At 45.0% G+C, this 13,503-nt stretch overlaps 2 protein-coding genes across 2 annotated transcripts in view; one reads left to right on the top strand and one right to left on the bottom strand.

The window, feature by feature from the left end:
- LOC109558317 (antigen WC1.1-like) overlaps positions 1-5,922 on the bottom strand; it is a 62,906-nt gene extending 56,984 nt beyond the window's left edge. Inside the window, 2 exon segments of the mRNA XM_070788643.1 lie at positions 417-737; positions 5,793-5,922. Of these exon segments, the coding sequence (XP_070644744.1) occupies positions 417-737; positions 5,793-5,865 (394 nt within the window). The 5' untranslated portion in view covers positions 5,866-5,922.
- LOC139182962 (antigen WC1.1-like) overlaps positions 1-13,503 on the top strand; it is a gene marked incomplete in the record, with an annotated part of 771,738 nt that overhangs the window by 383,872 nt on the left and 374,363 nt on the right.

Genomic DNA, 13,503 nt, shown 5'->3' with positions numbered 1-13,503 from the left:
GCGGGTCTTCACATGCCATTTGGGGTCACGATTGCTTGGTTGAGCATTTTCTATTGTCACATCCTCCACATACCAACATGGAAGAGTGTGACTCTTTTAGACCCTATGAGTATGATAAACCTTGTTGCCCACAACTCTTCTATGACCCCTCCCCCTACCATGTAGCCACACCCTAGTGACCATTACGTCAAAGAAAACAGAACAATTACCATGATGAGACTACGTCACAGAAGTCGAACCCAGAAGCTGTATCTGTATGAAACTTTTGACCTCACCTCTCTGCCTCCTGTGACACATCACAAAGATCCTTCACCCAAGTATGCTCTAAAGGCTGTATCCATCATCTCAAGTCATTCTGGTAATAAGACAGAGGCTTTTCCTGCTAGAGAGCCCCACACAGACCAGACAGGACTTACCTGAGCAGACTACTCCAGCATCGTCGTCGTGGGAATAGCTATCATTACGGTAGTCTTTAATATTAGAATGTTCACAGTCACTGACAGTTGACTCTGTCCCTTCACATGAAGTATACAAAAGCCAAATGGGGCCAAGTCCTGGCCCAAAATAAGCCTTTCCAGGAAAACCAATGGCAGCTCCACACCCCAGCTGTCTGCACACGACAGATGCATCCTCCATGATCAAGTTGTAATCATTCACTGTGCCCCATTCTCCTTGGTGCTTCACTTCCACTCTGCCCTCACAATGGTGGGCTCCATCCTTCAACCTCAGCTCCAGAGCTGCAAGAGAGACATGGACACAGGACACAGGAGAGATTTTAGGAGACCATGTAGTGGTGTATATTTAAAATATAAGCTCTCTGAGGAGTAAAAGAGTGCATGGGATATAGTATTTCCTGACCTCTGTGGTATAAACATTCCCACCATGGCTAACTCTAAGCTCCCAATGTGCCATCACTGAACCTGGAGCAGGAAGGGACCCACCAGGTGTTTCTCACGAGCCTGTAGAACCAGCTCCAGGGACACCACCGAGGACAGGCCTTCAGGGACTCTGGATGCTGCCCTCCCTGTAGATGTGCCCAAGGCTACTAGGGCCCAGCTTCCCCATCAGTTACAGCTCATGGCCCCGGATCCAGGGAGGAATTGTTCCTCTCTTTCCCTGTCCATAGGGAGCATCTCATCCAGCTCAGGAACTAAGGGCTGAGGTAACAGGCTCTGAAATGTCCTGGCTATTCCTGCCACCTGGTGTTCATGTCCTTGTGTAATCCACACTCGAATGTACCTAGTAACACACATCTAACAAGTGGAATTTGACAAAAGTGATCAAATCTCACTTTAGCAATTAAGTTTTAAGATGACTCTGGTTTCTGCATTAAAAAGTAGTTCATTTGTAGGAATATTATAGATGGAGACATTACTAGTGTTCAGCAACATTTAAAATTCTCTTTTTATGAGCATGTGGAAATAGTAATACTTCCTTGCCTACTTGAAGTTAAGCATAACCATGTGATCTGGCTCATTCAACAAAGTGGCAGAACAATTGATGTCACTTCCACATAGAAACATCTAAGAGCCAGTATATTTTTCTACCACAGCGAATACTGCAGCCTTGTATCACAGTGGGATATAATACAATGGTGGAGAATCCAACAACCTGAGTGCTTGAAGAATTATGATAGCAGAAGTCCTGCCAAAGTGAACAGAACATGTTATATAAGGATACATTTTGTTTTTTTACTGCACCATACCTAGCTTACTTTTACTAAAATGGAAAATAACAGCAGGAAATTGACAGAAAGAAAAATACTAAGATAAAGACTAGGTATATAAAACTGAGAAACATCTATACTAACATCCAAAACACCAAGAACAAAAAGAGATGTCAGGGTACAGTACACTGAAGCCTTAGATTTACTGAAAGAAAAAAATAAAATTGCCAATCTAAAATTCTACACTCAAAACCATTCTCTCAAAGAATAAAGACCTCAAATGTGCCATTACCAAAATGCTGATGTAGGAGACAGCAGCCTCCATCCTATTAAAAAAGACCAAACTTAGACAGCCATCAGTAACAAAAACAGCTCCAGAAGATCTGAGTACCCTAAGAAGTTTGACCATGCCAAGATACTATCATTTTGGAGGCATCATTACATCCTCCAAACCAGAATCACTCAGTGTCAAGGGTGCCAGGAGAGTTCCTCTCACCAGGAGGGTAAGAGCAGGCTGAGTAACCAGTGTCCCTAGCCTTTGGGGGCACCATATGAAAGTCCTGCTTCAGGTTCACTTCACGCAGACCTGCAAAGCTGAGCCAGTCTTATAGAGATGGCTAGGCATAAGAAAGAAGAGCAAAGGATCAATAGCAACCACATGGCAGGAGAAATCACAGTTCACAGTAACCTGCTCTGCAGACAGATGCAGCAGATTTTACCCCTGAAAGAATTAATAACAGCACAGATGATGGTTTCCAGTAGTCATGAATGGATGTGAGAGTTGGACAGTAAATAAGGCTGAGCCCTGAAGAATCGATGCTTCCAAACTGTGGTGCATGAGAAGACTCTTGAGAGTTCTTTGGACAGCAAGGAGATCAAACCAGTCAATCCTAAAGGAAATCAACCTTGAATATTTATTGAAAAGACTGATGCTGGAGCTGAAGCTCTAATACTTTGGCCACCTGATGCAAAGAACTGACTCATTAGAAAAGACCCTGATGCTGGGAAAGACTGAAGGACAAGGAGAAGAGCAGCACAGGATCAGATGGTTAGATAGCATCACCAACTCAATGGACATGAGTTTGAGCAATGAGCCATTGTTGGCCTTGGCTTTTGCTGCCTTCCTAGGCCTTCCCACAACCTGAGCACCTGCAACCATCAACTCCCCGGCAGAGGCACCTGCAACAGGCCCCCAAAGCCAAATGTGTGCACACCATTGGCGCTGGCCACCACCACCGCTGGTCATGACCTTAGGCTCTGGAACCCGAGGCACTGCTGAGAATACTATCATTCCAGTGACAGCAGACCCCCTGCAACACTTGCCAAACACCACACAGTTGTCAATGCTGTGGACATCAGCAGCCTGAGCCAAACAGCCTCATGCCCTCCCAGACCCAGTGCCACCTTATGCCTCTGCACTTGGCACCCTGCAGAACATTCCAGTGTGCTGCTACCCAGAAGTGAAAGGCTTTCTCTACTGAAATCAGGACATAGAGTCTGGCAGAGGGGACAGCTTTTTTAAATGTGCAGACATCTACAAGAGAATAAGACACCAAAGGAATACAGTAAACCTCTTGTAACCAGCTCAAATTAATGGAGATCCAAGAATTGCCTGACAAAGAATTCAAAATAATACTTCAAAAGATGCTCAGAGAGTTACAAAAGAATTCAAATATTTATTGGTAACAGGAAAATAATACAAATAAAATAAGAGCAATAAAGACATATACTTTTTTTAAAAAAAGAACTAACCAGATATTTTGAAGCTGAATAATAAATGAACGGGCTTTCCAGGTGATGCTAGTGGTAAAGAACCCGTCTGCCAAAGCAGGAGATGTAAGAGACTCATGTTCGATCCCTGGGTCTGGAAGATCCCCTGAAGGAGTACATAGCAACCCACTCCAGTAATCTTGCCTGGTGAATCCCATGGACAGAGGACCCTTGTGGGCTACAGTCCATGGGGTCACAAAGAGTCACACATGACAGAGGTGATTTAGCATGAACACAATACAATGAGTAAACTGAAGAATTCCAACAAACTTGACCAAGGAAAAGAAAAAAAAAAACAAAAAGAACCAATAAGTTAGAAGAAAGATCAGTTGAAAGTATCCAAAGAGAAGAACAAAAAGAGAATGAAAAGAATATAGAAAGCAGTGGGAACTATGCACACCATAAAGAGAAACAATGTATTGAATGGAGTCACAGGAGAAGTGAAGGAGAAAAGAAATAATGGCTGAGGACTTCCCTGGTGGTGAAGTGGATAAGAATACGCCTGCCAATGCAGGGGACATGAGTTCAATCCCTGGTCCAGGAAGACTCCACATGCCGCAGAGCAGCTAAGCCAGCATGCCACAGCTGCCGAAACCTGTGCACCTAGAGCCTGTGCTCTGCACCAAGAGAAGCCACCACAATGAGAAGTCTGTGCACTGCAGTGAGGAGCAGCCCCTGCTTACCACAGCTAGAGAAAGCTCACATGCAGCCAGGAGACCTAGCAAAGAAAGAAAGAAAGAAAGACTGAGAATTTCCCAAACCTGGGGGGAAATCTGGAAAGATGATGCTGTGAAAGTGCTGCACTCAATATGCCAGCAAATTTGGAAAACTCAGCAGTGGCCACAGGACTGGAAAAGGTCAGTTTTCATTCCAATCCCAAAGAAAGGCAATGCCAAAGAATGCTCCAGAAGCTAATAAGTAACCGCAAAATTTCAATTCAAAACAACCTTCTCCAAGACACACAGTAAACTGTCCAAAAGCAAAGACAAAGAGAGAATTCTAAGTCTAAAGAGAAGAAAAAAATTCTGTCACCCAAGAGGACTCCCATAAGGAGATCAGCATATTTGTCCAAAGAAACCTTGCAGACCATGAAGAAGGATTGGTAACATACTCCACTCTCACTCAGGGGAAAGCAGCTCCCAGGGGGGGACAGGAGACAGCATGGGAGAAAGTGCTCCCTACAGAGTCACAGCAGATCCCGGGAGGGGAAAGGACCATCCCAGGTCTGCAGCACATCAGGAAATGAGTCACAGGGACCGGGGCAGGGACTTGGGAACTTAGACACCTGAGGCTATGCATCAACTGATCTCTACAGACAAGCGGTCCCCTCTCCTGGATGCGGGCTTCTCTGCTCCCTAATGACACCTGGTGGGAACAGGCGAGGCCAGCAGACAGAGCCTCTCACAGAGCCCAGTGCTGGGCAGACACGTCAATAAGCAGAGGGGAGCCTGAGGGATGGGAGCCAGAGAGAGGCAGGCAGGTGCACGATTATCTCTGATCCAGTTACAAGGAGTGGCCGTGACACCCAGCCCTGTGGACACCCTGTGTGCTTCACAGGCCAATGGACTCAATCCATGCTCAGCAGCCCCATTCCTCTCATGCAGACAGGCTCCATCCCCCTTACACACACAGCCTCACACACTCCCACATACACACACATATTCTCACACAAATACACACAATCTTCCATGCTACTCAAACACTCCTCACACACCCTCACTCACCCTCACATACTCCTCACACACCCTCATACACCACTCACACACTCCTCACATACTCCACACATACACATACACACACTTCACACCCTCACACACACAAAATACATAAACTCCTCACACACACATACACCCTCACACATCCTCACACACTCACACACACACACTCCTCATACCCTCACACACTCCTCACCTGCACATATACACACACACACACACACAAACACAAGCACAGAGCCTACAGGAGCACAGACACAGGAAACACGGGGACCCAGGGGCAGTGCTCACACACCAGGCACGTGGAGTGTGTGGGAACAGCCCAGAGTCCCAGCTGGGGTCAGTCGCTGGAACTTGCACACACTGGGAGCCTTTGGGACCCTCAAAGCTCCCTGACGACAATGGAGACAGCGGAGGGGACTCAGGCTGACCCAGCTCTGTCCAGACCAAAACTCACTGCTCTGTAAAATCTGCCGCTATGACCAGTGGACCCCCCACAGGAAACGGACCAGTATTCACAGCTGAGTGCTTCCTTTTTGGTGAAAAACACTAAAACTGCAGCTCCACAACTCCATACACCTTTCCCTTCATCAAGGTATCCCCTCCCTGCTGTGGACCCAGGACAGAGGGGCAGCTCTTACCTTGATCACCCACCACGGTGCCGAGGAGGAGGACACAGAGTCCCCACAGGGAGAGGTGTCTGCCCAGAGCCATCCTGATCCTATGTCCTCAAGGTCACAGTCCCAACTGCAGGATCAGCCTGTGAGGAGGCATCAGGGTGCCGACCGGGGTTTATATAGACCACCCCTTATACCCTCCCTCCTGAGAGCCAATAGCGACACCTTTTACCATTTCAGGCACTGTCGGAGGCTGCCATCTGCCACTTTCTGCAGCTCAGACACCAATGAGCTTCTGCATCTTCAACATCTCCTTATATGAGCAACACGGTCCTTTGACCTCCTGCTTCCATGGTCCTGAGAGCCGGGCCCCATAATCAGGGCTGGTGTAGAAAACTATGAGTACCTTTCCTTCCTCTGATCACCCTGGCCGATCCCCAAGGACTGTGAGATTTTTCAGAGGCAAGTTGTGTAATCCATTGGCCCGCAGGCAATAACTCTAGTGGAATCAAGCACTGATCTTCCAAGTACTGAGCTCAAGATGGAAGCCAAGTACTAGAAGAAGGTTTGAAATACAAGAATATTTGTCAGGCCAGAAGAAAATTAGGACAAGGACTGCAGAAATTCACAGGTGACCATGGAGAGGGTGAGGTGGAAACCATTAAGTTGAGGGGATGAGTCTGCAGGTCTTTCTTCTCTTCTCAGACTGATCTGGAGACTGGATCCTGGAGGTGTATTTATGCTCAGTTATGTCCTACTCTTTGTGATCCCTGGGATGTAACCCACCAGGCTCCTCTGTCCATAGGCTTTCCCAAGCAAGAATACTAGAGTGGGTTGCCATTTCCTTCTTGAGGGGTTCCTCTAGACCCAAGGATCAAATCCATGTCTCCTGTGTCTCCTGCATTGACAGGGGGGTTCTTTATTGCTGAACCACCTGGGAAGCCCTATAAGGGATTTTCACACATGCTAAATCCCTTTCCCTTTATTGCATTTCATTTTATATGAAATACCCCTTTCACCTAGTCAACAAATGATGCTTCAGGAGAGAAAGAGATTGCTGTTACAGGAAACAAAGAGAAAGTAGTAGTCATCATTCAACCCTAGCCCTCCAAAATAGGAGTGGGGATCTCTAGAAGAAAATATGTAGCTTAGAAAGATTAACATTTTCTAAACTTCACGATTTCCCCCTTTGGAAAGGGAGAGTTTGGTTTGATAGGATTCAGAACCCACCTGTATTATTAGCCATAACTAAAGAAGATGCAAAATATTATTTAAGGGAACTGCCCGCAGACAGAAGGATAAATAGAAAGTATTCTGCTGCACAGTGGCTGCAGGCAAGGGGCAAAGAAGAGGCGAATGAAGGAGAAAAGAGAAGAGGGTTCATTCATTCTGAGTTCAAGAGGAAAGTTGGCGGCAAGAATGGAATTCCAGGTGGATTGAGGGCACAGAGCCAAGCAGGAGGGACTGATGTCCAATGTGGCCATTGCTGCCTTGTTGTGTCCCACTGATCAGAGAAGCCCCCAGATGCTCTCCAGAAAGTAGCCCAGGGATGCATATAGAGACTGAGAAGGGCAGTAAGGATGCAAGACAGAGCTCCCCCATCGAAAGTCAAGGTCACTAACAAACTGCCCTCATTCCTCATACTCCCGTCAGGCTCAAGATTCCCATGATACACCTTCTGGTCCACACAAACCCACCTTGAGGCCCCCTCACCCTGACTCTCATCATTTCAGCACAAACTTGGGAAGGACCCATCTATGACACAAATGCCCCAGCGTGCCCCGCAGAGCTCAGAGATGGCGTCACACCCTTCCCCACCCACACCTGAAGGTCTTAATGAAGCCAACATGGAGGGAAGCTGTGGACCAGTCCACAGGCCTGTCACATCCCCCACTGGAAGGACCCCTCATCCCGGTCAGCAGGCACAACTTCTCTGTCCTGCCATACCCATCCTTCCTACTTGAGACTCAGGTAAATGAAAAGGGAGAAAAGTCAATTGAATACATGCTTTTCTCCCTCTAAATATGTTCATATTAACCTGTTATTTTATAACACTTACTTGTCCTGTGTTCCTCTGACTTCCAAGCCCCCATCTGTACATGAACCCCATCTCCTTCTGGACGCTTAACACAGTAGTGATAATAACCGATTATAAATGTCAGAACCAGAATATAAACTCAGGTGCTAGGGTAGGAACAGGATCTGCTCAGTCACTAGAGTCGATGCTCTACTCCCCGTGGGTCCCAGAGTCACCATTCCCTACCCAGTTATGGACTCTGCAGCATCACCAGAAACCACCAGACAAACACCTAGAACACAGGACATGCTTCCTGGAGTCCAGTCATTCCTCCCACAGGATGACACAGGGATGCGTTTAGTGAACCAGGTACACATGATCTCACCTCAGGATTGAGACCTCGTAGGTAACATACTGTTAGGGACTCCATACCCCATTATAAGGATGGAGTGGGCTGGAAGGAGGGGCTAAGCCAAGGCTGGCAGGCTGTGCCCAGGCAGCACCCTCTACCCCAGAGCTGAGGATGCAGTGTCAGCATGGACCAACTCACCCTCTGATGAAGGTTCATCTTCTCTGACACATAAGGAAATCTCAGTGTCTAATCTCATCCAAGATTTGAAGGAGGAAGGCTTTAGGGAGGACACTAACCCAGCTGTGTCCACGTGAACTTCAGGGGTCAGGAGAACAGGCTCAGCAACCAGTCTGCCTGGCCTGACTCAGAGCTCAGCCACATACCATGTATGTGACCTTGAACAGGGTCCTTACACTCTCTGTATAGTGGCTTTGTCTGTAAAAGAAGAGTTATACTTGTGTATAGATGACAGAGTTTTGGTGAGAATTAAATGAGTTGGCATTAGTAAGAGATATAACTAGTCAACAGTAGTACATCATCTTGGCGGAGAAGCAATATTAGGGCCCCTCTCTCCATCCCATCCCAGGAATCCCAGGACTCCCAGGACTCTAGAACAGGAATTCAATTCTGTTGCCTGGAGCCTTGACTGGAGCTGTCAGAACTCTCCCAGGAACCACATGCTGTGACAGTGATTGGGGCCAGAGTTGTGAGTCTTCCACACATCGCCCCTTCTCTTTGTGCCCCAGAGAGAGGTTCTACTGCTCATGAACCTTGACCTTACCAACTGTGAACCTCATGAATTAAGTTGTTTACTTGCTAATTTTACTTTATAAATGGACTTGGTAAAGTTCTGTGTCTAATTCACCTCCTTATCCCCAATGACTGCTAATTAAAAATTCTAAATGATGTCTCTTGTATACCTGAATGAATGAATGTCAGCCAGGTATTTTACACGAATCATTTCAATCAAAAGAAATCTTTTGAGATATAATTTAACTTGATATGAAGACTTAACAGCACAATGCAAGTTGTGTTATTTGTTGTAATATTTCAATATGATTAAATGGTATAAGCTATGTATGGTTCACTTCTAACTTTTCTGCAATGAATGCAGTCAATTGCAATACCAGAAACAAGGCTAGCCCCATTCCAAGAGCAGTGCTGAGAGCCAGTTCTAAACAAAAATGCTGCATCTTTGTATATCCAAAGATAAAGAAGACAGACCTCAGCACACTGACAGGTGAACACCATGAAGCCTCCTGGTCTGGTCTTAATCAGATATGGCCATGTGGTCCAGATGTTTATATACTTATCTTTTGGCATATTTTCAATTCAAACCACACATAACTGTAACAGGAAGAAATTCTGTTATAAAAAAATTTACTTTAACAGCTTCTGTATTGAATTAGAAGTGCAGAAGCAAAGAGCAGGAAGAATCCTGTTCTTTAACTTAGACTGTTTATTTCATCTTATGGATTGTAAAGCACTACAATATGTACCATTATTATGCCCAAATCACCATGAAAATACGGAGGTTTCAGAGGTTAAGTAATCTCTTTGCTGGGAAAACTAATAATTAAATATCCTTGGTAGAGGGACATTTTCAGGACCAATCAGAGTGACTAATATATAAAATATTTTTGGATTAAAAAATAACTATACAACTTTAAAAGGAAACAATTAATTGATTTGTTACACCAAAGTTTTGGAGACCCACCTCACCATCTGTGTTCCTTGTATGGATGAGACCAATGTTGGTAAAGGCATCTTTACTAAAGACCACTTCATCACAAGGGCATGTGATGAGCTTGGTCATGAGCTGGCTGAGGTCCAGCCCATCATCTCTCTTCAGCCCTTTACAGTCTATAACCAGCAACATCTAACAGCGTGGCACTGAATTGGCCTCATTCATTCCTCCATAGTGCAGCTTCAGATACCCAGAGCCCAGAGCAATCAAAACTACTAAATCAAAGACAAGCAGATTCTAAATGGAGAGCATGCAGACCAAGGACCCTTCCCCACTGCTGTTGGGAAGTAAGAAACCCTCCCACCCCAGACACCATCTCGGGGAGGAGAGACAAGAAGATGTCTCCTTAAATACAGGAAAATCAGTCTCAGCAGGGAGCTTCAACTAGAGTTGACAAGATAATTATTACCATAAACCCAAGCTAACTTGGGGGACAAATTTTAAATGGGAGAGTCTGCGATTTTAAATGGGAGAGTCTGTGTTAACTTTGTGGAACTTTCAATCCATGCAAACACCACTTGCTACTGCACAAGATGAAATCAGTTATAAAAATAGTGAATATTACATTTATGCATATTTGAATCTAGAGGACACATTTTCAAGCCCACTACAGAAAGAAAATACGTATATCTTTCCCTGTTTTTAGATGCACAGAGTTGTCACCTCCATGAACTCTTTCTAATTCCTCCAGCTCAAAATTACTGCTGTGTCTCTTCAATCTGTAAAAACTTTCTTATTGTCTCTAAAGTGGGGACTTCTTGAGAGCAAGTATTGTGTCTTGTTCTTCAATGTCTCTATAAGGTCAAGTAAAGACACATAGAAGGAGTATAACAAACATTGGATAAGAAATCAACGCTTGAACAAATGCTGAAAATCACTATGCAGTTAGTGATACTGAGTGGGGAAGGGAGGTGGGGGCAAAATCTGACTAATCCCCCTCGGCACAGACTGAGGTGGAGTAGAGAGTCAGAGACACACCAGCCAAAGGATCCAAATAGAAAATGCCTTCAAGCCCACTCCAGAGGGTCAGATCACGTTCAATCTCTGCACAAAGCTGTACCTCAGAAGCTTCTCCAAGGTGAGAAAAAACTGACAGCACTGCTCTCAAGAGTTCTACTGAAGGATGTGGATAGACAGTAATACTCATCAAATAGCTGTATTTCTACTCCCTGGTGACTCATTCTGGCCAATGAAACATGGGTGGTGTCACCTGTGTCACTTCTGAGTGGAGGCATGAAATGCCCAAATGTGACTCTCTAGTCTCTCTCTTTTTCCTGCCCCAGAGGCTGCATGTTCCAGATGCTGCATGTGCAAGAGCCTCACTGACCACAAACATCTGTAGGTTGTGATGAGTGTGCGTGTGTCTGTATATGAGTGTGTGTGTGTATATATGCGTGTATGTGTGAGATTTGGGGGTCACTTTATCCAGCAGCAGAGCAGAGTCTCTTCTGATGGATACAAAGGAGAAAGAAGACTTGAAAAGAAGACAGAATCTGTCACATGAAGCAGGTACTTTCCTGGATCTCCCCATCCTTCTGTGTCTTCATCCCAAGATGCTCCCTCAGGTCTCACCTTGTTTCCTCTGTTCGACGTGGTTGTTTCTGTCACCATTTCTGATTGATCAACAATTAGATGCAAGTCCTATCTAACTGCACCCGCCCTTGGTACATCTCCTGTTCCCTTTACATCACTCTGTGCTGACAGTCAGGCTCAGTTTCCCAAATTTGTCTCTTAGCATCTTGACCTTCATCCTTAAACAGCTCTTCTTTCCTCTGAGTTAGTCAGTTCATCATCTTTGATCCTGTTTTTACCTTCCACCAATCCTGTACTAATGAAAAAGCAGCATGTACTTTCTAAGCCCCCTAATTTTTTCTTGATTTCTTGAACAAATTTGATTCCTGGATTTAGTGCTTCATGCACTTGATAAACTACTTCACATCTGGCTAAGAAATGATTTTGCTGAATATTTTTTTCTTCAACTCAAGAAAATGGCTGTTTCAAAACCTATATCCTTGTGAGCACAGCCCTAGGGCTTCCCTCATGGGACTTGAAAGGGGCTGGTGTAAGGAGAGGCTGTGAAAGTGAAGCTTCATTAGCTTCATGATTAATCCACTTCTGCTCAGAGTTGATGTAATGACCAACTCCAGAGCTATTGAGCTCCTGTGGGTGGTCATTCCTAAGCCTCTTAAACCCAAGATTAGTGCCACTGGGATGGCCCTCATAGTTCAAAGGCTGAGTGGTTGCTCAGACTTGAACTCTATGAACTGATGCTCTATTACACATGGAGCTTCCATGCAGCTGAGACCAGCTTAAGAACACTGGAAACACAGCAAAATGTGTTCCTCCTTTAACATCTAAAAGTCTGTGAACAGATTCTCTTTTCCTTATCATTGAATCTGTCCTCATCTGGGCATGCTACCAAGGCTCCTACAGGCTGCAGGCATCTGCTGAGGCCCTGCCAAGACCCAGAATTGGAGTGAGGCCTGTTCCTGTGTATAAGCTCTGTATTTCAACTCTCTATAAGTTAATGGATGCTCAGTTCAGTTCAGTTCAGTCGCTCAGTCGTGTCCAACTCTTTGCAGCCCCATGAATCACAGCACGCCAGGTCTCTCTCCCATCACCAACTCCCGGAGTTCACTTAAACTCATGTGCATCGAGTCAGTGATGGCATCCAGCCATCTCATCCTCTGTCTTCCCCTTCTCCTCCTGCACCCAATCCCTCCCAGCATCAGTCATTTCCAATGAGTCAACTCTTCGCATGAGGTGGCCAAAGCTGAAACTGGAGTTTCAGTTTTAGCGTCAGTCCTTCCAATGAACACCCAGGACTGATCTCCTTTAGAATGGACTGGTTAGATCTCCTTGCAGTCCAAGGGACTTTCAAGAGTCTTCTCCAACACCACAGTTCAAAAGCATCAATTCTTCGGTGCTCAGCTTGCTTCACAGTCCAACTCTCACATACATACATGACCACTGGAAAAACCATAGCCTTGACTAATAGATGCTCAGCTAATGTTTATTGAATGACTGAATGGTACTATGCTAGACTTTTAAAAGAAAGTATCTTAAGTATAAAGAACTAGTTTTGAGGACATCATTTAGCTAATTGATACCTTTGTTTTAAAGGCAAATGCTTTCAGCAATTAACACGGCAAAATCTGATTTTCAAAAAGAAGGTGCATATCACCACCAGATATGTCACAATGAACTCTGCAAATCTCTATCTCTAAGGATACACAAGACAAACCACAACATACTCATATGTGGCTTCTTATTAAGTCTTAATCAGAACCAACAGAGGAGACAGGGTATTGGGATGATTTATCATTTGGAAGTTTTTCAATTAAAACCACACAGGAATATCACAGGATGAAAATTTGCAATTAGAAAAATACAGCTGCACCACCTATATGATATAAGGAAGGAGATGAGGTGCAGAAAGAGTTCTTTGGCGTATAATAACAGACAGACTAATTAGTTTTTCACTTTGTGAAAGGAGAGTCCTCTGGGGCTGATCTTGAAGGATGCTGTAGAGACCAGGACAACTTGACTGTTCTGTACAACAGTTAGAACTGTGAACTGATGATTTTGGATAATGGTGTGCTTTGATTTTTTTCTCTTT

The sequence above is a fragment of the Bos indicus genome, chromosome 5, assembly GCF_029378745.1.
Source record: "Bos indicus isolate NIAB-ARS_2022 breed Sahiwal x Tharparkar chromosome 5, NIAB-ARS_B.indTharparkar_mat_pri_1.0, whole genome shotgun sequence".
In the NCBI taxonomy this organism is placed as follows: domain Eukaryota; kingdom Metazoa; phylum Chordata; class Mammalia; order Artiodactyla; family Bovidae; genus Bos; species Bos indicus.
The sequence above is the reverse complement of the archived record's forward strand: the minus strand, read 5'-3'. Positions and strand labels throughout refer to the sequence as shown.